The 25,738-nt window shown below is 44.2% G+C and overlaps 1 protein-coding gene across 1 annotated transcript; it reads right to left on the bottom strand.

Annotated features, from left to right (window-relative positions):
- Positions 1 to 1,264: 1,264 nt before the first annotated feature.
- Positions 1,265 to 18,041, bottom strand: NUP85 (nucleoporin 85). The gene is made up of 19 exons (XM_065415605.1): positions 17,935 to 18,041; positions 17,276 to 17,366; positions 16,431 to 16,593; positions 15,613 to 15,683; positions 13,751 to 13,794; positions 12,716 to 12,785; positions 11,492 to 11,613; positions 9,935 to 10,069; positions 8,834 to 8,956; positions 8,161 to 8,292; positions 7,601 to 7,707; positions 7,152 to 7,235; positions 6,262 to 6,327; positions 5,593 to 5,744; positions 5,377 to 5,494; positions 3,725 to 3,825; positions 2,277 to 2,428; positions 1,529 to 1,615; positions 1,265 to 1,439 (listed from the first exon to the last, which is right to left on the bottom strand). The coding sequence occupies exons 1-19, from the start codon at positions 17,965 to 17,967 to the stop codon at positions 1,338 to 1,340; spliced, it is 1,953 nt and encodes a 650-aa protein (XP_065271677.1). The 5' UTR covers positions 17,968 to 18,041; the 3' UTR covers positions 1,265 to 1,337.
- Between the last annotated feature and the right edge of the window lie 7,697 nt (positions 18,042 to 25,738).

The raw sequence follows: 25,738 nt of genomic DNA on the forward strand, positions 1-25,738 counted from the left end.
ACAGCAGGAAGATACTCCAGCCTATTATAGGAATAAAACTAAAATGAGGAAGTGCTGCTGGATTTAGAGGTGGTTATAAAACCCATTATGCTCAGTAGAGCTCGGAATTCTTTCTAGCCGTCTTATACTTTCCCCTGTGGCTCAATGTTTTTCTTCAGAGTAGTGAGAAATACGAACCGCAAGGAGAAGTGAAAGACACAGCAGACGCCCTGATGCGAAGGGGGTACTAGCCATTGAAAGGTAAGTGTAGAAGTAAAAATCCAAACTCAGCTTGCTAAGTGTCAACGCTGGTTTGGCACTCAGGACCAAGGCGTGTGGCCTCCTCAGTTGTCTTTAAGTGACTGGAAGATGCTCTTGGATCCTGAAAAAAAAGCAGCAGCTGTGTTCTTAAACTGATGGAAAGAGGTGGTGAGCAAGGAACTTTCTTTCTGCTTTCAACATGGGCCTCACTGGCATTGTAGACAATACATCTAGGGGCTTTGCTTAGCTCTTTAAGTCTGCCCAGGTGCTGTAACGTATTGTTAGGAAGCAGGTTTCACTGCTTTAGATGCCTAGAAGTGACTCTCATGGTGGCTGTGAGGAAATCAGAAGAGCACAAGTGCTTTCTGCAGAATAGCTTCATTCTAAGGTGCCACAAGTACTCCTGTTCTTCATTCTCCTCGTTAACGGCACTGCAGTGCCCATGCTGTACAGTCAAAGGGCAAGGCACCATAGTCTCACTGTGGGGAAAAGTATTGTACAAGCTTTGGAAATTAAACTATTTATGAATGTTACTTGTTCAGAGGTTGAGGTTGCAGCTTCATACTGAGCCGTCATATTGTAAATATGTCTCCAATGCATTTGTTTTGCTGCATGTTAAATAAACTGTTTTCCCTACTTTGCTCTGTGTGTGACCCTTTGTGACACAGTGAGGAGCAGGTTGCTGTTTATGGAAGCCACAAGATTCAATCCACCAACCAAAAGGAGGTGGTGTCAAATCTATCAGGTTTGAAAGGTCGGCTATTCAAATTCCGTTCTAGTTACAGGAGGCGACAACTGAAATGGTAACAGAGGCAAATGTTACACGTTTAGCTACCTGACTAACCATGTCGGTAAGCCCAGCAAGCATCCCCCTGCAAGCTGCCTTATAGCAACCAAATCCTTCATAGGAATCTAGGGGCATAGAATGAATGTTGGGGGGAGACTTTCTAAATGTTCATTGTCTCATTTGAAACATTGAGAGACGACAAACAACACTGGCACAAGAACAGCTAGAAATATGCAAAACAAGACATTTATTCTTAGAAAAGCAGTCAGTTTTATATACAGTATGCCACAGTTACTTCAGTAGCCCATTCTCATGATCCTTCCAACGTGCCCTCCTTGACAATAGCTCGGGCAAGGTTTCGTGCAAGAGCAAGTCTCAGGATTTCCACCTTGGTAGTCTCAACGTCATCAACCTAGAAACAAGAATAGTGTTATGGAGACTTGCTTCCTCTTTCCCATGCTACCCCAGTTGAATCATCCAGTTGACCTCAGGCAAGATTACCTGGAGTTTCTGGTTATCTGTCTTTCCAGCTGTCAGGTCCTCCAAGCAGCGCATTAATTCATATGTCTGCTCTGCTGAAAATATTACCTGTGAGAAAGAGACTGTTTGCTTAAAACATTAACCACTTATCTAGGGGATCCAGAATGAGTGGCTCCTGAGGGATAGGTCAACAAGAGGAGAATGCTTCTGCATGCCCATGACTCCATTTGGACCACTTAACACCTGGTAAGTCATGGGTCTTGCACTTGTGAGGCTGTAATTTTCTGGATGGACCGTAAGCCAGAGGGATGCACACTGGAAAATCTCAAATTCAAACCCCCCAAAACAACTGGGCAAGTCTGTAGCAAGCCTAAATCCTCAACAGTGCATTGAGTCTGCTACTTTGAAAGGAGAGGGCTGAATTACACCCTTATCCCCCTAATACTTGCAATCTTAGTGTAAACATAAGGATTTCACAGGATGTACATCAGAGATTAATTTTGTCCTAAGTGCCTCTGCATCCTCCATGCCACCACTGGCCATGACTTTCACATGGCCACACATTTCTTGAACAGCCAAATCTAACTCATTTACATGAGAAGTATGGAGAATCGCTAGTGTACCTTGTGTCAGTCATGAGGGGGGGACAGGTAGTTCTGGGATACCCTGTCATATTTGTGTACACCTACTTCCAGTCAGGAATAAGAGGGGTGCCTGTGGGTCAACAAAGTACGGTGGTTGTGGTGTTGCATCAGAACCCCACATTCACCTCTTTCTGCTCCAGGAGGGGAAGAGCATCAGTCAACAGGGTCATCCAGAAGGAACACGGAGCAATACGAGCCGTCATCAGCATCAGGAGCAGCTTGGCAGCTTCAGAGAACCGCTTCTCACCATACAGCCGATGGAATTCTCGGTACTTCCCTGTGTGTGTGGTGGGCGAGGGGAGTAAAACGTTAGCTACTGTCAGAAGATCCTAGGCTTTGGTTACAAAAAACTAAGGCTAATCCTGCTACTATGAAGTCTGTGGTAAAACTCCCAGAACTTAAATGGGGGGAGGATTGGGCCCTTTGGCAGGTCTGGGTTAAAAAGGGAAGTTGGACTGTACAATTTATACATCAAAATAGCTTAATAAATACAGGGTGGGGACAGAAGGAAATCTGCCCTTTTTTGATGTTTACCACTTGAACCTGCTTAAAGGACAACACCTCAGTTTTGTTCAGGGCAATACAGTGAGCGTCTGTGCAGCATCTTCCAGAATAGCTCAGAGAATGGTTTTAAATCAAACACATTCTGCAAGTCACCATTTCCTTTAAAGGTGGCCTGCAAGGGAAGAAGTAGGCCTCTGCCCTGTATATTTGCGTTAGAACGTAACAGGGTTTGAAAGGCTTTCCGTAAAGCATTGATTTTTCTGATTGCTTATACTGGAAATTTAGATCTTTGTTAACCTGTAAGTCTCTGAACCCCCAGGACCTGGTTAGGATGAGATCTGACATCTAGGAAGTGAAGTGGTTAATTGAGGAGGGAAGGGATTTCACCAAAAGATAGGCAGGTATCAGCAGCGTAATGTTTGGTGCCGCCAGGGGAAAGAAGTTGTGCATATACAAAGGAAGCGGATGGAGCCTTTCCGGTGTTATTTGGCAGAGGGCCAGCCCCCTAGTTCCTGTATGGAGTCAAGTCCTCCTCACTGTGAGCTTGGCGTTTCCATGCTGAACAAATGGAGCTGCGGAGATGTACTTTGGAGAGCTCTAAGCAGTGGGCAAAACTACCATATGGGCAAGATAACTAGTGCAAGGGGGTTGCCTTTGTAGGGATCTAGGAAAATCCACACACAAGTTTTTCCAGGTTCTGATCACTAACTCCTCACAGGAAGCACCACTAGATAGGGAAACAGATGGGGAAAATAAATGCTTATTTAGTTAGATTTTAGTTTAGATTTATAAATCCCAGAGCCCCAGACTGCCCTGCACAAATTGAGGTGGAACATCAGAGACCTTCTGTGAATGCAGTTTGAGGTAAAACAGTCTGCCAACAACAGCAAGAGGATGACATCCCAAACCACATATAGTAATTTGCTCTCCCCCTGACATCTGTAATGGACTCAGGATGTACAGGGGAGAAGAAATTAAGAGAACCAGTAGCAGCTCCAGAGAAATGGTTTTAGGGTGAACAACACTTTAAAGCAGTTCTAGGAAGGGTCTGTAGGCAGCAGATTCTCACCAAGAAACGTCAGCCGATCACTGAGCAGCATGGAGGGTCCCAAGTTATCGATAAGGTCCAGGTCTGAGAAGCTGCCTCTCTCACAATAATCCTTCAGGAATCTACAGGGAAGTGGCACATGCTGGAGGTCAGAGACTTGTGTCCACCAGGTTCAGCCTACGCTTCCCACTCTTCAGAGAAGCTTTATTACCCAATGTCATTCTGTTTTAATCACCCTCCTAAAGAGCCAAAACCATTCCCTGGAGGTGGGGTCCATTCAGATATTACGGTGTATGTTTAATACACCCGTCTCCGCACCCTTTATTTTTGTTGTTGTTCAGGATATTTGCAGTCACCAGGATTTGTTTTTAAAAGCAAAGGTGGAAGAATAGCAGCACAGCAAGCAGTCCTGAGGCAAACAGATGCCTAAACAGCTCTGCTAGGTCATAACAAAGACTTTGTTTTTCTACTGCACAGAAGAGCTGATAAGCAGCAGGAGCAAATTAAGTCCTAAGAGTTTTTTCAGTCGAGCCTTTATTATGCTGCTGCTTTCAGTGCCTGCTTCCTGTGTTGGTTTTCTTCCACATTCCGTTCAAGCAAATATAGTCCCTCCCACTCCTACAACAAGACAAAAATAGCACTCCTTTCTCAGGTTACTCAACCCTCAAATGTGAAATAATACCTTGCGCTTCTAGGGCAGTTTTCCCCCAAACAAATGGGTCCTGGGGGTTGTGGGAATATTCTAGATGGGTCGCAGGGCGCTAGGCAAACATACACTTCTCCTAGCCCCGTGAGCAGGGTGGCCCACAGGGAATGTGGGTTGGAAATCAAGCCTGCCCCGTGCTCGCCCAACAGTGACAACTCCTGTCCCAGCTCCTTGCTCTGGGGCATTGTGACCTGGCACACAGGGTTGCAGTACCACCCAGCTGCCCAGGATTAGGATTGTGACGGCAGGGCAGAATGTGCATATAGGTAATGGTGGATTACAAAAAAACAAACAAACAAAAACAAAACACAAAATGCAGTTTGTGGGTCACCTTAGCAAAACATTTGGGAACTGTTGTTCTAGAGCATCTTCTACCCACTGATCTCAAAGTTACAATCTAATCCTAGCTGAGACACAGGTACTTTCCCTATTTCCCCCAGCTGTAAAAAATGAAGCAGATATATGATATGACTTGTCAAAAGATCACACAGGAAGCCTAGAGCAGGTCAGAAACAGAAACCAGATCTCATGTGTTCAAACTAGTAGGGCGTTCCTCCTCCCGTACAGCCCCCTCACTGCCCACAAGATTAAGTACTGAACAGTTTATTCAGTTCAAAACCAGGATCTCCGTGAAATAAGGTTAACTTCCTCTGCTACCTAAGATTAAGTTGATCTGTAGGTCTGTTATCTCCCTATTCTTGTCCTCTGAGGATTGCAGAAGGTGGGGAGGAGAGTGGTAAGGAAAAGGGAAATGGCTAAGGAAGAAGGATGTTGCAAGTATTGCACAATCCTTTGTCTCTGAAAGGGGTCAAGGATTTAATTCACTAGCACAGATGCTGCACTAGTTTGTCCTAAGGGGAGGAAGGTTCTAACAGATTATCTCAACTAGCCTTCAGAAGAGCCTTCTCAGGACAGTGCTCCCCTCCCCAAAAGGTTCTGCTCAGTCTAGAGAGTAACAAAGACCCACCTGTCCGATATGAGTGTAGCAAACGCTGCGTCCTTGGCTCGGATGCTCCAGGACAGTGCTGAGCCTAAACGATTGTTCCGCACAGCTTTCATGGCCATGATTTTACAGATGCTGCGAACTTTGGGATGAAGTGGGGAGAAGAGAGAAATGGAGAGTCAGTTTTTAGTTACACCCAGGTCACTATAAGGCAATGAAATGTCATCAAGAGTCAATCACCTTGTTCATGCATCTGTCTCTGCTCACAGATCCTCAGCACCTTGAGGGCTTTTTGCTCTGTGTTGAGGGGGATTCGCTCAATATGAAGCTCCAGGTAAACCTTGCCATACTCTGGACAATGATCAAAATAATCTACCCCCAGCTGCCACAGGCTACAAAAGAGGGGAGAGAAAGGTCAAATGTTCCTTCTAAGGAGAACTCTCAATTAAGCACTTTCTTATAGCCACAAGAGGGATTTGAGTCAGGATTAAGAACAGTAACACACTGTAGGAGACCCCTGGTTAAGTCACTCATCTTTGAGACTTAAATTGGCTTTTACTTTTTATCTAGTACTGATACCTATAGTGACCGCTCTGGAATACCACCACCTGCACCAGCTGTTCTGCACACTTGGGGTTGCAGCAATAACATGTTTAACTTGTGACATTTATAACTAGAAAAGACAAAGCACTAAAACTATGGTGTAGGGACTTGATGGGCTCTAATAGATCTCTTTAACTCATGGTTCTAGCAGAAGAACCCCAAAGGCTTTGTCAAACAGCTTGATCAATATCCCTTCCCATAACAAGAGCCACTTAATTGTGCTGCCTTTCATGTTAATGATGTGAAAGTTTCTCTTTTGTTGCCCAATGTCAGTCTGGTATCTGAAAGCAGGGAAGGAGTTGTTACCTGTGATGGGAAAAGAGCCCGGAGGCATACTCCAACAGGAGGAATTCACGCATATTGGAACCAAAACTGAAACAGAAAAGTAATACATTTTAATCCTAACATATACTCAGATTACCATGCGATTACCTAATTTATTAAGTGTCTCACACAGTCCAGGCTACAAGTTGTTTTTATTTTTTTAAGAAATCTCTAAACTAGTCCATTTTTCTACATCACATGCACATCAAGGTTTTTTATTGCAGTGGGATCCCTCGTACACACCCATTAACAGCTGCAAGGTTGTATCTCAATGAAAAGACTCTGCTGAAACTATTGTTGATAAAGACTTTTCACTTACACAATACATTTCATCCTAGAGTATCTCAGTGTGGTTTACCAACTCCACTGAAAATCAGCCACCTCTTGGGAGGGACATTACTAGCATTCCACAGCTAAAAAATAATTTAGAAGATCCTTTAGCCAACTGAAACTGCAAGCGAAATGTAGATAGCATGCAATTACTCAAGTTGGAATTTAGCAAAGGCAAGAGGATTCATACTCCTACTTCATTCAAAATGTACCATGGGATCTCTAATAACCATTCAGTTCTATTTCATCTGGAAAAACTTCACTGCCATCAGCACAGAAGACCCTAACATCACTCTGAGGCGCTGGTTCAGTATCAACTCAGAGGTGTGGCAGGTTGGCATTCTCTCCTGCAACATCACTTCTTGCAGCACTTGGATTTTCCTTTTCATTCCACAGGTTTCACTGGAATATACAGCACATCCCCTCTCTCTGAAATGTAGTTCTTCACCAAGAAAATACCACGTTATCCTTCTATCGCCACTCCTTAATAGTTCCTATCTCTGGCCTCTGGACACTTGAGTAAACAATGCAGAGGCACTTACTAGAGATTGTGAGACTGCAGGAGCTTGCAATGATCCAGCAGGTCAGTCAGATGAGCCACAAACCACCAGTTGCTCAGGGCGATGCTGCATTTTCAAAAAGCAAAGGAAGAAAATATCAGCCTGTAACTGACAAGTGACTCATTATGTTTTCTGGCGACATTTCCGACTGTCAGAGAAGCAATACATTGCCCTAACCCAGCAGACTTGCAGACAAGTGACACTATGTCACAGACCTAGTGGAATGGCATTTTAATTGCTGTCTGCCTTACGTGTTCTTGACAAAGTCTTTAAAATACAGATCAGAGAGGCTCAATCATCCTTATTATGTGCACATATCTCTACATGCAGGCAGACTCCTCTCCATAAGAGATGCCAGCTTGCTGCTGGACTCAGGGCACAGAGAAGCAGTGCTGTATAACCAAGAAGTCAAAGTCTTACTAAAACTCAACCTGCATTCTTTAATCACTTGATGGATCTCGAACTCAAAGGCTGCCATTAAGATGCTGTCTAGAGGTTCAGGGCTGCTCTCTCCTCCCAGGAACAGGTCCATGCTAGACTGTGGAAGCCCCAAAAAGACAAGACACATTCAATGCAAAGGGCCATGGGGACAGTGCAGGAGAAGAGATTTGGTTGCATCAGCCTTATTTAGAACTTTTTGGGGAAAAATTGGGGTGATGGGGGGAGATAAAACAAAAAAAAAATGATTGAAAGGGTCAAACTGGATTCATCTCTGTTTTCCTAGAACAGATTGAACACTATGACTTAAGAAAATTAGCGCAGGTATTTGCAGTTTGCCACATTCAAGTAGAAACTGAACCAGTTACATGACACACTGAAAACTCTTGGTCAGCTGCAAATTTTTCACTCATAGCACATGTTTGGAACTCCCTGTAGGTTGCTGATCCACTTTCAAACTCTGGGGGGGAAAAAAAAAAATCACACAAATATCTGGACCCTATAAAACTTCAGCCCTCCCAATGTGGTTTGAATGCAGTAACCCCAGACTTACCTGTGCATAGAAGCGAAGTTCCACTGGCTTCACAGTTGGATGGGAGTAGACAAGTCGGGTGACCAGAAAGTGGTACCAAGTAGTCATGAGCTCCTTCTTCTCCAGTATGGCGTTCTCATCTCCCAGCAGGATCTAGCATGAAAGAGAAACGCCGCCGTAAGCCCTCAAAGACTCACATCTTCATTACTAGCTTCCTTTCTTTAAATCCCTCAGCTCTGCTTCTCTTGGTATCACACCCACTAACAGGGCATGCAATCACCAACAACTTAATTAAAACCAAATAACTAAGAGGAAAAGAATAGCAGCTCTTGGGCATGCCATTGACCAAAGCATTGTACTGAGGGGACAGTCTGAGCTGATGGTATCAAACTTGCACTTATGATAGCAGAGTTCAGCAGAGAGCCTCAAAGTGTTTCACAAACAGTTAATCAGGCCCCAAAACATGTCTGTGAGCTCAATTCTATAACCAGCATTACTGCCTGACTTATGGAGAGGTGAAATAAGGGGAAGCCATTTGTCCAAAGTCACGCAGAGTCCACCACTCTAAATTTCCTGCTTTAACCAGCAGACCAACATTACCTGTGTCCACACAGCACTCCCAATCCCCAATGGATGGCTACTGGTGCCTTCAAATCTGTGAACATAACCTCCTTCCTTCCCAGCCACAACTCACCTTGCAGATGGACTCCATGTGGAGATTAGAAGCAAAGGTCCCATCCTGGAGGTACCGCTGACATTCTTCATGCCAATGCTGCCATTTCAGTTCCATCTCAGTCAGTGTCTGGGTGTTGCCAATCTGAACCGGGAAGATACATACACACAATAAGGCAAATTCAAAGTCCAGCCTCTACAACTGTCATTCAGCATGACTCTCAAACAAGCCTTTCATGGGCAAAACAAAACACTGGCCCACGGCAAGGATTTTGATGTATGCTGCTACCAAGCTTCTCCATCACTTCAGCCATTTAAATATCAAAGTGACAGAGTGTACAGGAACCCACAGGGGACCACAATGCAGCATCTGAAGCCTTTTCACCATGAAAAGACCACTGCAGTATGTGCGGAGGTGGAGATGTGCGGATGAAGTCTACAAGGAAAGTTCTCTGGGAGGTTGTGTAAGAGCTGTCAATCAGAACATTTTGAAGAACTGGAAAAATGTGTCTCCCTCCACAGCGTTGAGTAAGAACAGGAATCACCACCAAGGCCATGTTGCCTTTTAACATAATATGCTCTTCTCCCTGCATATGGGTCTTTTGGGTTGTTATAGAACAGGGGTCGGCAACCTTTCAGAAGTGGTGTGCCGAGTCTTCGTTTATTCACTCTAATTTAAGGTTCCGCGTGCCAGTAATACATTTTAATGTTTTTAGAAGGTCTCTTTCTATAAGTCTATAATATACAACTAAACTATTGTATGTATGTAAAGTAAATAAGGTTTTTAAAATGTTTAAGACGCTTCATTTAAAATTAAATTAAAATGCAGAGCCCCCCGGACCGATGGCCAGGACCCGGGCAGTGTGAATGCCACTGAAAATCAGCTCGCATACCGCCTTTGGCACACGTGCCATAGGTTGCCTACCCCTGTTGTAGAACATGTATGTTACAGCCAGAGGACATCAGAATTCAGACATTTTAGTAGTCAGTAGGCCAGGATGTTATGTTATAGTTGCCCACAGGTGAGATGATACAGACTGGACTACAAATGCCACCCCCACTACAGACCACTGCATGCATTATTCCCCAATGGAACTGTATGAGACGGCTGCTGCATACATACACTAAGAATGGGCATCTTCTTCATCAAGTCATCCAGAATTTTGCACATGCCCATCGATGTGGGGTTGGCACTGGCTTCCTTAGAGAGTAAATGCCGTGCATCATCCATCCGGCCCTGCAGCACGAAGCTGTCCATCTGCAAAAACCACCAAAGTCCGTGAGCACCAAGCAGAAGCAATGCTGAGACACCACCTTCATGCAGAATCAGACCAAAGGTGAATTTTAACTGAGTTAACATGTGTGGCTTCAAAAAGCTAAAGGAACCAAAAGTGCTTCAACTACAGATCCTGTTAACTCAAATGCTCACACAGCACAAGCCTCCTGCCACAGGGTGAAGGGCCCCTTTAAGAGGGAGGAGAGTCTATGACTCCTCAGCTGCTTCCCAGTTGATTTTAAATGCACCTGGATCATATTAATGGAGAAAGACAGACAGTGGAGGAATCAGTCAGGAAAAGGGCCTGAGAGAGACAAGAAAGGGGAAGATGAGAACTGCCTGGGGAGGAAAGGAGAGACCCAGACAGAAACAGGAGTAGCACAGGAGAGCTAGTATACAGAGCCAGCGGGAAGAAGGCGAAGCATGTTGTTGGTGAGGACTGGCCAAAGCTGGGGAACCCCAGCCGAGTTACAGGACAGTTCATGCAGAGGCCTCTAGGAACCAGGGGAAGAACCAGCCCTGTTTAGAGGAAACCAAACCCAAAACAAGAAGGTTGATGCTGGAGGATGGATCCCAGGAGCAAGGGCAGGACTCACAGGCAGAGGGACTGGGGTGAATGAAACTACAGGAATACCCCCTGCAACACTCCTGAATGGAGAACTGTGGGAAACCACACCAAGAACAAGGGATTGGTCCTGCAGGGACATTCCTTGAGCATGTGTAGGACTCTCAGGTAGGGAGGCCTGCATGGGAGGAACACTGCAGGGAGTTCTCTCAGAGGAGATCTGACTTGGGGCTACCAGAGAAGCATCATGGGGGAAAAGTGACACTGGGAGCTCTCAGGTGGAAAGCCTAGAGAGTGATGCCCTGGGATAAAGATGAAAAGACAGAGAAGATTGGAGATGGACTCTCCCTCAAGAGGGTGAGCTGGAAATGATGTCCCAGGAGAGGGCATGAAAAACTGTTGTGAACCTGCAGTACTCTGGGATTTCAGGGAGATCTATTTTATGCTGTAGACTATTGTATATGTGCAGGAATTAATTATGCCTAAAGGTGGGCTTTTGAATCAGACACTGGGAGAGACTGTTCCTTTTATGGACGGACCTGTCATGCCAGAGCCTGCTGCAGGAGGGCGCCCCAGGTGGGGTGGCCCTATAACATCCCCCTATACCGTGCTGGCCCTGGCCTCTATTTTGATCTGAAATCCTCTCTAGGGGTGAGGGTAACCGTCTTCATGATGGCTTCATGCAGGAATCCCTCCAAGCAGATATTAGCAACTATGCCAAATGTCAGTTTCTGAGATGCAATCTAGCGTACAAAGCCACTCACGAGGAAGGAGGGACAGAGCACGCATGCAAATGTATAAACTTCTTTGATGGAGAGAGCACCAATTTCTTTACTCACAGCATTCCAGAAGTCTTTATGCTTCGATGGATTTTCACTGCTCAGAACTTCACGGACCATGCTGTCTACGTCACACACATGAAGACGAACCCAGTCGAGGAGGTGAAGCAGTAGATGACCAGCTGTAGGCAGAGAATACATCTCTCCATCAGATCCCTGCTGTTTTAAGATTCTAACATTATTAGTTTCATAATATATTTCCCACAACCAAAAGCAGAGGACAAGTCTGCCTAGTCCTCTGACTCATTCATAGGATTTTTATCTGCAAGGCTCAATCCACCAAAGGCCATGGAAGAACAGCAGGCTGCTGCCAAATTAACAAACTCGGAATTTTACAAACTGAAAGGGGATTTGCTCCTTTGTCTATTAACCTGCTCCATGACACAGAGACAAAATAAAGCTAGCTAAGGTTGCTAGCTAACAACATAGTTGTCACTTATCACAGGCACTTCAAAAACAAGATGATGAATAATTATCATACATCTTATATTGCCCACATGATGCACGTAGTTTTACTCTTCATTTTATTTTCCTCTCAAATCTGTTTTCACTGGAAATGAGGAGGGAAACTAGCACCAGGTAACTCATTTGCTCTCAACAAACGGTCCAGTTTGAGAACCTCTCTTCTGGATAATATGATTGAATAGGCAGCATATGTTTACATATTTTGACTGCCTAAAAAGTAACTTGGATTGAAATCCTAGGCCAAATCCTCTCCTGGTGTAAGTCAACTGACGTCAGTGAAGACACTCTAAAGTCAGTGGAGCTGCACCAAAGAATGTGTACCCTAATGGGTAAGTGATACTTAGCATTTATATATAATCTATGCTTATGAATTTAATAGTATTTTGTACTTAGAGGTTGTTTATGCTTGAAATTCAACAACCTGAGAAAAAAATTCTGTTTGATATCACACTTCTCTATTAATTTCATGTACTATGAGCCAACTCCAGTTCCACTGTAGTACAGAGGAAGGAGAAAACTGGAACAGCAGGGAAAAGGGAAAGAGGTCTATTAGTTTAGGGCACAGTGCAAGACAGAGAAGACAATTCTTGTCCACGACAGGAAGCATTAGGGGTAGGGTTTGTTGCCACTACCTGGCAATATTAGTATGACTTTTGGAGACATGCCAAGATATGTTCTGATGGGCACGTTGTACATTTCTAGACCAAATACCTATGCAAACAGAAATACCTATTAACATCATTATACTCCAATTCTCACCTGGTGCTACTTCAACAAAAAGGATCTCACACAAGTTCCAGATCAGCTCCATCGCGGACAGAATAGAGACCTGAGGAGCAACAGGTACAGGTTTCATATGCAACAATCACTCCCGAGTTTCCTAACACAGCAACCAAAGAAAGACATTTGAACCACAACATGTCAAATAGCAGCCTTCCTCCTTATCCACTCCTCTGATAAGTTTACTTCTTTGGACAGGAGAGCGTTTTACTAACATTTCAGAGAAGATCAGTAGTAAAATGAGACACTGGGCCACATATTTGATTTAGGAAGTTTCAAAGCTGCTTGCACATTAAAATACAAAAAACATCTCTCATCCGTGGTCACCACTAAGATAGTACAGGAATTCTTTCTGACATTAAAGCTCAGGAATCTAAGAGACCTCAATTGAAAGTTACAATGTTTAATTTGGTTCTCAGTGAGACTTCAATTGAAGGTTACAATGTTTATTTTGGTTCTCAGTGAGACCTCAATTGAAGGTTACAATGTTTATTTTGGTTCTATAAAGATAACTTAGATCTGAATTTATAACCCAAGGAAAAGTCATGACAAGGGAAAACGCCAATACGGCAATATTAATGCTGACAAGATAATACCACAGCTTGTATTCTTTACTCTTCCTGGAAGATAGTTCCATTATTGCTTCAAGTGCATGATTTCAAGGCTCGCTACAAGCCTCACCAGTTTTGGGGTGGGACATCAAAGAGGTAGGCTCTAAGGGGGGGGCTGGGGTATTAGTTCATGGTTGGATTTTGTTAGAGGGCGAGAGTATCTGAGGTCTATAAAATTGGATCAATATATAGATTCCATCAGAGCACCCAGAGCTCTCAGATAACTCCTACAACTTGAGTCTCTTACAACATAAGCAGCATACTGCTGCCTATTCCACCAATGCAAAAGACTAATAAAGCAGATTTAGAACATATTGTCACAACACACTTGCCTGGTGTATTTGCCGGCAATCGTTTTTTTTCAGTTGTGACTAGATTTCACAATACAATGTTTGTAAATTACCTGGGTGCTGTGCTGGCATTGCAGCTCAGGGTCCCGGGTAGAAACTGAGGGGAGAGAGAGAAAGAAGTCAAAACACCTCAAAAACATTTTTCCAGCCCTCTGGTGACACTGCTCAGAAATGAAGCAGTTTCATGTTTGGATCCAATGATATGCCTGGGCATTCTCCACTCTCGTTATCATAGACTTTTAAATGTTACTAGGTATTTCCTTAGTTACTTAGCACCTTTTATTAATTTTGTACAAGTTCTGATCTCTTTTATAAGTGTGATAGAATGCATAACATCATTCTGAGAGCTCTGTGAAAAGATAATAAATTCATAAAACGTTATAGTCGTAGGCATCTTTCAGTCTCAAGAGACCATGGGTATGCACCCCTGAGAGGTAAAGAATTTACATAAAGTTGGCTTTATGGCAGCCGCAAATGTGGCTGAAGAGACCCACTCGAGAGAGACAATCTTTGCCATATCGGTCACATTTAAAGATGATGTTTTGCTAAGCTCCGAGCACTCACTGAAGCAGGCAGACTGTGGCGGGACCCTATTGTCTGGGGGCTGCCCAGTTTTATGGCAGGCAGTGGTTGTCCAGTGAGATATGATGATCTCTCCCACCGTCGGAGACTGCCCCGGTGCTCAACTCTATGCCAATCGAGTAAGAGCTTAGAACTGGTGACTGCTGCCTCCCGTGTTGTGTCGATGCTCAAGGCAAAGCTGGAGTTCCTCTTCAGGGCGCAAGCCTAGGCAGATGATATGGAGGCCCTGAGTTGCCCATGCACCAGGACCCCGCTCTCGACGTCACCGGTAAATCCAGAGGAGAGGAAGAACCAATACATCTGGTACCCGATCTGCTGCAGGAGTTGCCGGAAAGATACTAAAATATTAGTACCTGACCGCCTTTGGGGCTCCACTCCAGATTTTCTGTCCGAGTTTACTCTCATAGCCCTGCATTCTCCCAAATTCCCTCACAAGGCAGTGGGGCTTTTCTGTCAGGGGTTGCTCCCTTAGCCTTACACCCTCCCGGGCTACCCACAAGGCAGTGGGTTTGATGAGGTAGACCATCTACTCTCATTACGGTAGCAAACATAGCCTGACCTGACTTTCTATGATGTTATATCTGGAAACAATTTTGGTTGCTGGACTGTATTTCAACATTGATTGTTTGTTGTAACTGTCCTGCTAAATGTCATTATTACATATATGATATACGATGCTCACCGGTACAAGAGGAGTAGAAGTAAGGAAAGGAGCAAAATAATAGATAGGGGTTCCACATGCAAAAGAAAACCTATTAACTAAACAGAACAAGGATGACACCAACCATCATCAGACTCTGCCTAGAAGTGACAACAAAACAGGGACATTACACTTGTAATAACGATCCAGTATGGTTACCTACTCTTCTGATTCTTTAAGAGTTAGAAGCTTCATTTCCCAGCAGAGAAGATGAGAGGGAATCCCAAATTAATGGAGTGACAAATAAATAATGAGAAGCCTGGGACCATAAGAATGACTGTTTGAGGCCGTTGGAAGTGGGAGATTACAAAGTATCTTGAGAAAAGAAAAACCTCAGACTTGTGAAGCAATCAAAAAGATCAAGGAGGGAATCAAAGAGCAGAGAAATAGATTAGGAAGAATAAGAATTTTAAAAAGTGAGTGCAGAATAAATTCTGAAAATTCAATTAAAAAATAAAGAAAAAACTCTCTCCCTAGGTTTACAAATTGACATTGCATCAAGGGGGTGGAACTGCAGTCTCAACAGTTACTAAAATCTGAAAACACTTTTACAGCAGTTATAACAAATTACAATTGCAAATGTTATTTTTATGGTTTCGAATATTGTCTCTTCTTAAACGGAGAAGAACTTACTAGCCAACTGGTGCATCTCCTCCATACAGGCTCTTATGACTGAACGGTAGTTTTTACTCACTCGAACCAATCTGCCAAGAATACAAAGGCTTTCTTTAGAGAGATTTATTTATTGTTAGCTTGTGCCTGTAGGCTAGTAGGGCCCCGATTCTGCAAGTTTCTCTGCAGAGGCAGACCCCTTCTGCACTGTACTGAAGTCAGTGGGGCTCCACACTGCCAGAGAGGTGACTGCTTGCGGGACAGGGGCCTAATTTTGTAAAATGGATATTGGAAAAATTAGTTATACAATATTACAGAGGGTCAGCAGCTGAGAGAATTTCAGTTTCATTATCTCCCTCATTGGATATAGATTCATATGTTTGGTGGAAGAAGGGGAGCAACATATTGGTCCTTTCCTGCACCGCAAAATTATTATTGTATCACCGTGTCTCGCTTCCTAACAAGACATTCTGTAAGCGGCAAACACACCAGTCAGAGGGGGGTTGCTCTCCTACCTCATGTCTACAGATGAGGCAGTATCCATCAGCAGTGAAGGAGACTGGGCACAAATAAAGGGAACAATCAAGATAAGATATGTTTCTTTAATAAATTCAGTCAATGAACAACAAATATGTATTGTATGTACTGTACCTTTAATAACTCTCACAAGGTTGCCAACCTAAGGAGATGCACAGACACCACACCTGCCTCCACTATTAAGTGGCACAGAACAGTCTATCTGAATTGTACCTCACTACTGACATGTTCTCCATAGGGGACAGGGAAGCTGACATGTTCTCTTTTTGTTTCAAAACTATCTAGCATTTCTATTTACTCACTGTGCTTTCCTTGACTTCCCAGCCAGTTCTTCCTCACTCCTCTGGAGTCCAACAAAGATCCCATGGGATTCATTGAAGAGTTTACGTAAGGTCTGCGAGTACACATCTTGATCTTTGCGAACAATGAAAATGTTGGGGCAGCCTGGCCTTTTCTCTGCACATTCTGAAATGAAGCATGTAAACCATAAAATAGCCAAAAGAATGCTACTACTCTGCAGTGTTTAATGCAGATAATCCATCTCAGCCCTATGGGATAGTAATATACTCTGGACTTCAAAAGTTAAAGCCTACAGTAATGGTTCTTAAAATATTAACTGGGAATTTATTTGGTAAGAAGTCTAAGAATCAGCACAAAAATAGGGCAAGAGGCACAAAACTACTGATAAAATATCAAACACTCTGTAAAACTCAATTCCAAAAACAAAAACAAAAAACGCTAATAATTTGTGTGATAATGAAAATACAAATCTCTTCAATATATTAATTCTTAAGTCTGATCACCTTATAAACACTAATGTGACTGAATTATCAACTCTCTCACCATTTGGTGGTGTTCTTGAAGCCTCAACTCCTGGAGTCAAATGACTGCTCAAGAAGTTTCTAGGTCTCATGTTGCTGAATAAAACTTGAAAGAACATGATCTGAGTGTACTCCAAACTCTTGGAAAGGCAAGTAAAAAGAACCCCAAATTTATTTTCAAATATCTCATTTTAAGCCAATTTATTTTGGGGCCTAATTCACAGTTTCTGAACATTTGAGGTTAGGAGTATTCCTGTTCACTCTGCATTAGTATTTAGTAAAATCCACCAAGATAAACACTCAAGAATGAAAGAGAAGTTATCCACCTTTTGGGAACAAAGTTTCATACACCAGCATCTCTCCAGGTCCCCAGGCAAAACACATTTGCTTCCTGTTGGAGTCCACCCCAGGAATCAGCTGTTAGGAGATAGGGCACAGGGATTGTCAAGCATGCAGCTGCTCTCTAAAAGAATAGAACAGGCAAACACGATTCCTCTTCCCCTTTTAGGGTATGTTTCCCCTGCATCTGGGAGTGAGCCTCCCAGCTTGGGTCCACAGGCTCATCTACACAGCAATTTTTAGCACACTAGGGCAAGCCCCACTAGCACAAGTCTTTCTACACTGGCTGGGAGGCTTGCTCTCAGATGCAGTAGACATGCCCTCAGTTTTCCCATCTGTAAAACGGCGATAATGATACCACCTTCCCTCATAAAGCACTTTGAGATTACTGCAGAAGGGCGCTGGGTCCTGCTCTGATTATCACTGTATCTTTTTGGCGGCGGGCTTATTTGTGCTAACGAAGGGGTACAGTCAGTAATGCACAGGCACGAGGGCGAAAAGCTGAAGTGAGCCACAGCAGCTCCCTGCCCCCCACAGCCGCTCCCCTCTACCCCGCGTGCCCCCCGCCCGTAGCCTCCCCCACCCCAGTGCTCCCGGCAGAGGGTGCCCAGCCCCCCCCCGCAGACGAGGGCTCGCTCTGTCCTACAGTAAGCGGCGGCTCCACGTCCAGCTCATCCATGTCAGCAGCAGGCTCGCCGGGGGACGGCGACAGGCAGCAGAAGAGAAGCAGCTCCGCCGCCACAACAGATGGCCTGTACCCAGAGAGCCCCGCCCAACCCCAGGCCGGGCCGGGCGCCGGGCAGAGACAGAGGCCCCTGGTTCGGGGCTGCCCTCTGCGATGCCTGCAGAACTCTACTCCTCCGGGCCCACATTGCTGCAGCTTCCCCTCTCGATCAGCTCCCTGGGACGGGGTGAGAAATAGTGTGTGTTAGAAAGGGGGGATAAGTCCTCCCTTTATGGGCTTTATGTTGAATTTGGGGGCAGGCCCTGAACAGGTCAGTCCAGTGGCGCGACAGGCTCTGGAAGGACCCCGCGAAGGTATATAGGCGGGAGCGGCGGCTGAGGCGCTCTAGTCAGTCAGTGTGTCGTGGGGTTCCTGTTGTGTGTGGATGGGGGGGGGGGTTTGTCGGCGGCCTTTACCCATTTCCTGGGTCAGCTGCTGGGGTTTCTTCGGGATCCCGTGCTTGTCCTTAGGTCAGGCCTCTGGTTGTCCCTCCCTAGCGCTGGCAGGCAGCTCAGCTGCTCGCAGGGGGGCGTTGCCCCGTGCTGTAGCTGTAGCTGTCTCCGCTGACGGCTGTAGGGCGCCCTCATATCGCGCCACGCCCCGGGCGGTACTGCTGGTGGTCTATTCTGCACACAGATGGGTATCCGCGTCTGCATGAGTTGAGGTGTAGAGGGTGTAGTCATCCATCTCTTGCCACCAAGGGATCTTGAGTTGCCATATGCCTCCCTGTTTATGGTCAGCGTTGTTATAATTTTACTTCTTGTGAGGGGGCTCAGAGAAACTTCTTACATGGTTGCAGTGCCTACACGGGTGCTCTTGAATGATGACAAATGGGACAGCAGATGGCTGGGTGCTTTGAAATCTTACTAGCCTCCATCCACCTCACCAGGCTGACTTGGGATCATTAAGCTGAACTTCTCTAAGAGCCCCAGATACCCAGAGGGGCCTTGCCTTTCATGCAGTATCTGGCCAGGACCAGAGGGTACTGGTCCTAGCCTTTATGCCTACCTAGGCCAAGCCAGGGAGTTGTGAGGTCAGCATGTAACTTCATCTTGCCCTTTTTGGGACTTTGAAGCTTTTCAAGCTATCTGGGTACTTGGCAAACAACAAACCCTTTCTTGAACTCGCCACTTGCCTAGCCAAGAAGCAAAAAAGCATTGTGTCCTGGAAAATTGGAAGCTTGTTGAAAAATGAAGTGATTTATTAGTTTTTAAATCTCATACTTCCTAAACCAACCTCATAAAGTTTGGGGCTGGGGGGGGGGGGGGGGGCTGATTGTGAATGATGGTTTGGTGTGGCATTTTCTACTCCATGCACAGAACCTGAATTAATGCAAAGTGGGGTTATAGTGGATCAAAAATTGAATGAGTCAATAATGTGATGCAGGTGCAAAAAAAGGGCTAAAATCATTGAGGTATATTAACAAGAGTGTATGAGCACCATATTTAAGGAAAGATAAGGGTATTTTTGTTGCCCTTTAGAACAAAATAACATCTTTCTCCGATGTTGATGAGATGAGCATATGCTTGTACAGCACATTTGTAAAGGGCATGTGACAGTGATATCTATGTCCCTTACTGAAATTAGAGCATTTAATTTCTAAACAATCCACATATGGAAATGAACAAACTTAACTCGGTCTTGTAGTGACATTATGCAATAACTACATTATGATTAAGGTATTTTGTCTGTGGTCCCAGATTAGATTAAACTGATTTTTTTAAAGACGTTAGGATTTTTCCTTTTGTGGTGTCAACAGAGAGCAGAATTAAGGTTGTTTGGGTGCCTTAACTGTATATTTCCGCACCTTAACAGAGCTGGTCGTAAAAATTCTGACAAAACATCTTTTCATCAGAATTTGCTGACTCATCAAAAACAAAACATTCCATGGAGGTGGTTCAATTCCAACAAAGTTCTGATAGAAAAACCTGACTGGCTTCCTACCAGCTCACCCACCTGGCTACTCAGCAGCCCATCTGGTTGGGCTGCAAAGGAGCCTGGACTTCTTGACCCCTCAGCAGCTTGCCTAGCTCATTGTCAGCCCATGCTCTAGAGCTCTAGGTTGATTTCCGGAGTTTATAACACTTGATTTGGGGACCATTACAGCACATCCCTCTAATATATTTTACCCTTAAACTACTACTATGTTCTTCTCTCAAGTTAAACTCTAACATTATTTTTTGTCTCTGAATGTCCTTGATTTTTAAAAATTGTTTGTCATCCATGAGCACTAACCAAGAAACCCAAAGAGAATATGACCATGTAATGTTTCTAATGATTTGTGGTATCAACTTTGCATCATTCTTTAAATAACTTTCAAGAGCAGATTCCGCCGCTACACCAGAACAAGTACCACTAGCATCACAGTTCAGGCAAGTTCTTTCATGGCTAGGGGGTGGTATGGAAGAAAGTGCAAAAATTGTTTGTAGGAGAAACAAACAGGGAGCAGGTTAAGGCAGCATTGCCAGAGCAGAAGGGCAGATAAGTAGGGGAGGCAAAGATGTGAATAGTTTTGATGAGAACAAGAAGCTTGACCTTATGCAGTGGAATGGGGGTGGGGGGGAGGTCCCATGGTAAGGAAGATGATCTTAGCAACTGTGTTTTGTATGGACAGAAATGAGGTGATGGTTTTGGGGAGGTCAGAAAGGAGGAATCAAGTTTGGAGATGAGAGCCTGAACAAGAGTCTTGGCTGTGTGGACAGAAAGGATATTAGAAATGTTATGGAAGAAGTGGCCATATTTAAGCACAGCATGGACGTGTGGGTCAAGGGATAGCAAAGGAGATAAAAAAATGCATCTCTCCTGCCCCTCTCTCCAAAGTTACTGATCTGAGGGTGGTTGTGTTTTCATAGTGACAGAGGTGCTGATTAAAAAATGTGTTCACTTTTAACCGGGATGGATTTAAGTTGTAATGAAATACCCAGGAAGAGCTATCAGAGAGACACAGGTGTGGATTGGATTGAGGGAGTCAGGTCAGAAATGGAAAAATAGAATTTCAAGTCATCAACATAATTGGAGCTGTATGGGTAGAAGAGGTCACCCAAGGCATGTAAAGAGAAGGGATCATGAAAACTGTGGTGTCCAAATGGAGAGTAGGAAGGAGTTAGGGGAGCAGGGAGGTAAGAGGGGCCACTGAAGGTACAACCAGAGAGGAAGGAAGAGAAGATTTGGAGGAGGAAGGCAGGGTAGACTGTGTCAAAAGCAGCTGAGAGGTCAGGGAAACTGAGGATGGCATAGAGATCCTGAAATCTGGTTGTGAAGAGGTCTCTATTTAGTGTTTCAAATTTCCTTATTACAAAGTTAATATGGCTGCACTTTGGCTAATCACATGAAGCATTAAAGTACGGTTCCATCTGAAATGTGACCCTATAAAAATACCATTGTGAGGACTCTCACTTATTGTCTCTGACTTCTAGGTCAAATTTGATTAATTTACAAGTACATACTAGTTTTTAATAACTACCAACGTTGCAAATTCATCCTGGGCTCTGAAAATCTAGATTACAGGTAAATCTAGGTATACCTTTAGTCTGAGCCTTTATTGTGGTGTTTTAAAATAGTTTCCATGTGTCTTGTAGGCATTTCACACTCGTGACTGTTCCTTTTAATTTCTATTTAACTAGCTTCCTCATTTTTGTGTAGTTCCCCTTTTTGAAGTAAGTCTACTGTGGTGGGTTTATTTGGTATTTCCCCCTCTACAAGGATGTTAAATTTAATTGTATTATGGTTGCTATTGCTGAGTGGTTCAGTTATATTCACCTCTTGGATCAGATCCTATGCTCCATTTAGGACAAATCAAGAATTGCCTCTCCCTTTGTGGATTCCAGGACTAGCTCTTCCAAGAAGCAGTCATTAATATACTGGTAGTCTAGAAATTGTATCTCTGCATCCAGTCCTGAGGTGACACGTACCTAGTCACTATAGGGATAGCTGAAATCTCCTATTACTGGGTTTTCTGTTTTTGTAGCCTCTCTAATCTCCCTGCGTATTTCACGGTCACATCATCGCCATCTTGGTCAGGTGGTTGGTAGTATTCTCCTAGTGCTCTACTCTTTTTATTCAAGCATGGAATTTCTGTTCATAGAGGTTCTATGGTAGATACACTTTTGTACATCACTAAAGAATTCTGTTCCCTCCTTAGTGTTGGTATCCTTTGAGAATTTGTGGACTCTTATTATGCCTTCCCTTTTATCTCTAAATTATTCCTTGCATGTTAACCCTTCTGGCATCCTGAAACTCAACTGTCTCTGGCAGTTGAATTGCATCAGCTTGTAGCATCTTTGCAAACTGTACCTTTTGTGGACCTGGTCATCTTGTGTTCCAGAATTTAATCTTTTGTTTAATAAAAAACAAAAAAACCCTACAAGTCTGGTATGCTTGAATACTAAGATAATCTTCAAACTGTTAACTATTTGACAGCCTGGAACAATAGTTGAGATATGAACTTCCTCTTGTCATCTCAATAGAGTATAGACTGAAGCATAAGGATTACTTTGTTTATTTGTATTGTAGAGCCCCCCCCCCCCCCCCACTTAAGAGGCCCAGTCATGGACCAGGATCCCATTGTGCTTGTTGCTATATACAAACGTGGAACAAAAAAGATTAACTAACTTCTGATCAAAACACATAAAGAACAGTTATTGTAGGAAGATCTGCCCAATCTATTGTGAGTGGAGTGTTTGTGCCTCAAGCAGATACGGCTTGGAAGAGTGTCTCACTTCTGTTCCCTTCCCAATTCAACCTCTGACTCCCTCCAGTTAGCCAGTATCTTTCTGATAGAATGTGTTGCCCAGAACTGAATGCAGTGTTCCATAGCAGGATACAGCATGAATAGTACATTGGTAGTGTTCAAATAGTTTGGTCTTTCTTGTGTTTGTATCCGAGCCAAGTTATAATCATGTTATGGAGGCACCATGTTGGGCTCCTTGAACATGAAAAGGGGTAGAATGTTGAGACCAGAAGGTTGCATGGTATATGACATTAGATTCCAACTATCAGTGCTGTAATATAGAGTGGAAATGTTAGTGCATGGGAGGTCAGGCTATAATGCAGCTCCACAAGGCAAATTTATGTTCCCGCTACTGAAAGCAGGTAGTGGTTGGTCAATCCACATAGTATGTGAATCAATAGGCCAAGTCCCTCTTGTAGGTCTGACGCCCTGTGATGACCTCAAACTCTTGGACCCAGGTCAGTGTGAAGATTCAATTTCTAGACAACCTGTGACAAGTGGGTGTGAGGATTCAGTTTCCAGCCAACCTTGTGTAGGCTAAGTTAGATGGGCTTTGAGAAGGGGACTAATATTAGAGAAGAAAAATCCATGGCAAAAGACCAGGAAAAAGGGGAGCAGTATCTATGGTGAAAGAATACTGGGACAATCTGAAAGGAAGGTTGAGTTTTGCTGGTGAATCAAAGTTCTCTTATTTGACATTACACAACTTTTAATGTTTTAGTCTGTGCAATTTTTGTCCTTATGTATCTGCTCCTAAAATGCACCTCCCACAAACTTTATGTATTAAAAATGTACACTTTTTTTTTGCTTCATAGCCCAAGTATGTGTTGAAAACAGCTGGATATGATGAAAACACTTGTATTAGCAATACCTAAACTGTAAAGACTCAAGAACAGCTTTGATGGAACCTATCCAACAGCCTGAGACTATCAGCTGTAGGTCTCTCACGTGCTAACATCAATGCCATGGGGGTCCCCCATCACCTCGATAAATTCTTGGATGAATTTCCATATGGCATCTGTGACAACGGTCACTGTGAGCCCTTTGGATCCAGCAAAATATACTGAGACGACATTGGTTCTTTGATGTGTACCTGGATTTGAAACACCTGAATATCCCTGGATATTTTTAAACATGGCAGCAATGACTTGAAAGGGTCAAATAATCAATAGGATTCACAATAGAATACTTTGCGTTAGTCCCAGTAGATCTGTTAAGTGATTTTGCCAAATATCATATCACATTCTTCCCCAGTTCAAGGATCTGAAAAATAAACTCTTTGAAATTGAGTCAGATTCTGCCTGGGGTGTACAGGCAGGATAGGCCCGATGACTATAGCGGAAGCTACTAAATTTGAAAGAATTAACCTCACCAGATTTGATTTATGCCTACAACTTCTTGAGAGGAAAGCCAGCACAGAATTCCTTCAGGTAGGAGAGTTCTGTCCTTCACAATTGAACTAGCCCCTTATAAACATTTTATATAATGTACTGGTCCCTTCACTAGCAATGGGATAGGGTGAGACTAGAACAGAGGTTCTCAAACATTGTCAGCAGACCACCAGTGGTCTGCAAGCTCCATCCAGGTGGTCTGTGGATAGTTCCCTCTAAGGTTCGTGTCTGGGTGGCCGCACATGAGAGAATGAAGGGCCACCCACCTAATTAGTGGAGGCATACAGGTGTGGCTCCACTGATTAGGTGCCTGGACCTTTGAGAAGACGCACATGTAAGGTGAGGTGGTGACCTTGGGAGGAATAGCAGTGGGGTGAGAAGAGGGGGTGGGGAGAATTTGGGATGTGCAGGGCTGTGGCGATCAGAGAAAGAGGCAACTTTCCCCAGCTCCAGGGCTGCGGCTGCCGGGGAGAGACAGCCCTCCTTTTCATACTCAGCTTGGGGCTGCCGCAGCAGGGGGGAGAGGGCACGTCCATCGCATTAGAAAGGTAAGACTACTGATATTAAAATATGAGTTGTGTGCTTTTATTTGTAGAACAAAAAAAGTTAATTTTGGGATTTTTTATAGAGCGCTTTTATCCAAAGTGCTTTACAATAGTTAGCTAACAGTACAAACAACATTTGGAAAGATCATTAAGTGGTCTGCTGAGACCCTCAGCAATTTTCAAGTGGTTTACGGAAAAAAAGTTTGAGAATCACTGGACTAGAAGGTTTGAAGAGGATCGGTGTAATGATACTACGTAGGGACTTTGCTGCCCTAGGTGGTAATACTGTGAGAGTGGGGGGGAATAATATAGGAGTAAATGGGAAGAATTATAGTATTACAACCACAAAGTGGTGTACAAGGCCTGGTCTACATTAGAATTTACATCGCTATAGCTATGTCTCTGAAAAATCCACACCTCTTGAGAAATGTAGCTATACCAACCTAACCCCGGCTGTAGCCAGCACCAGTTCGATGGAAGAATTCTTCTGTTAAGTGTTAATGGCTCTTGGGGAGGAGGACTACAGCGGGTGCAGTTGTAGTGTTTTAGTGTAGACAAGGCCTAAGTGAGAGTTATATGGAAGAGGCACAAGGGGGTGGCTGGGGGTAGCAATGATGGTGTGTGTGTGTGTGTGTGAGATATCTCTAAAGGCCAGGGACTGTGTGGTGCTCCAGATGTGGGTACAGGGTGGCATATAGGAAAATGCAGGTAAGGGTGTACATACCTAGGTATGGGGATGCAGGTATACCTGAGGGGCATAGTGGTCCGAGGATGGCTTTACAAGGGGGCATACAGAGGACTGTGTAGCAAAGATGGGGGAGGGTGGAGGAGAATTGAGAGCCTAAGTGGTGCTGTGCAAAGGGGGCTGAATAAGGGGGTATGGGACACATGGTAGTGTATGAGTGCCACAGTAATGGGGGTAGGATGCCGGCTGGGGATACAGTTGAAGCAGGGGCTATGTGTGGGCCCAGAAGGGGAAGTCTATGAGGGGAGTGTGGTGACCCTTGGAGTGACTTGTGTCAGGTCTGGGGCCCCCTTGGCACATATCTAGGGGAGTTCAG

Source organism: Emys orbicularis, chromosome 13, assembly GCF_028017835.1.
Source record: "Emys orbicularis isolate rEmyOrb1 chromosome 13, rEmyOrb1.hap1, whole genome shotgun sequence".
Taxonomy (NCBI): domain Eukaryota; kingdom Metazoa; phylum Chordata; order Testudines; family Emydidae; genus Emys; species Emys orbicularis.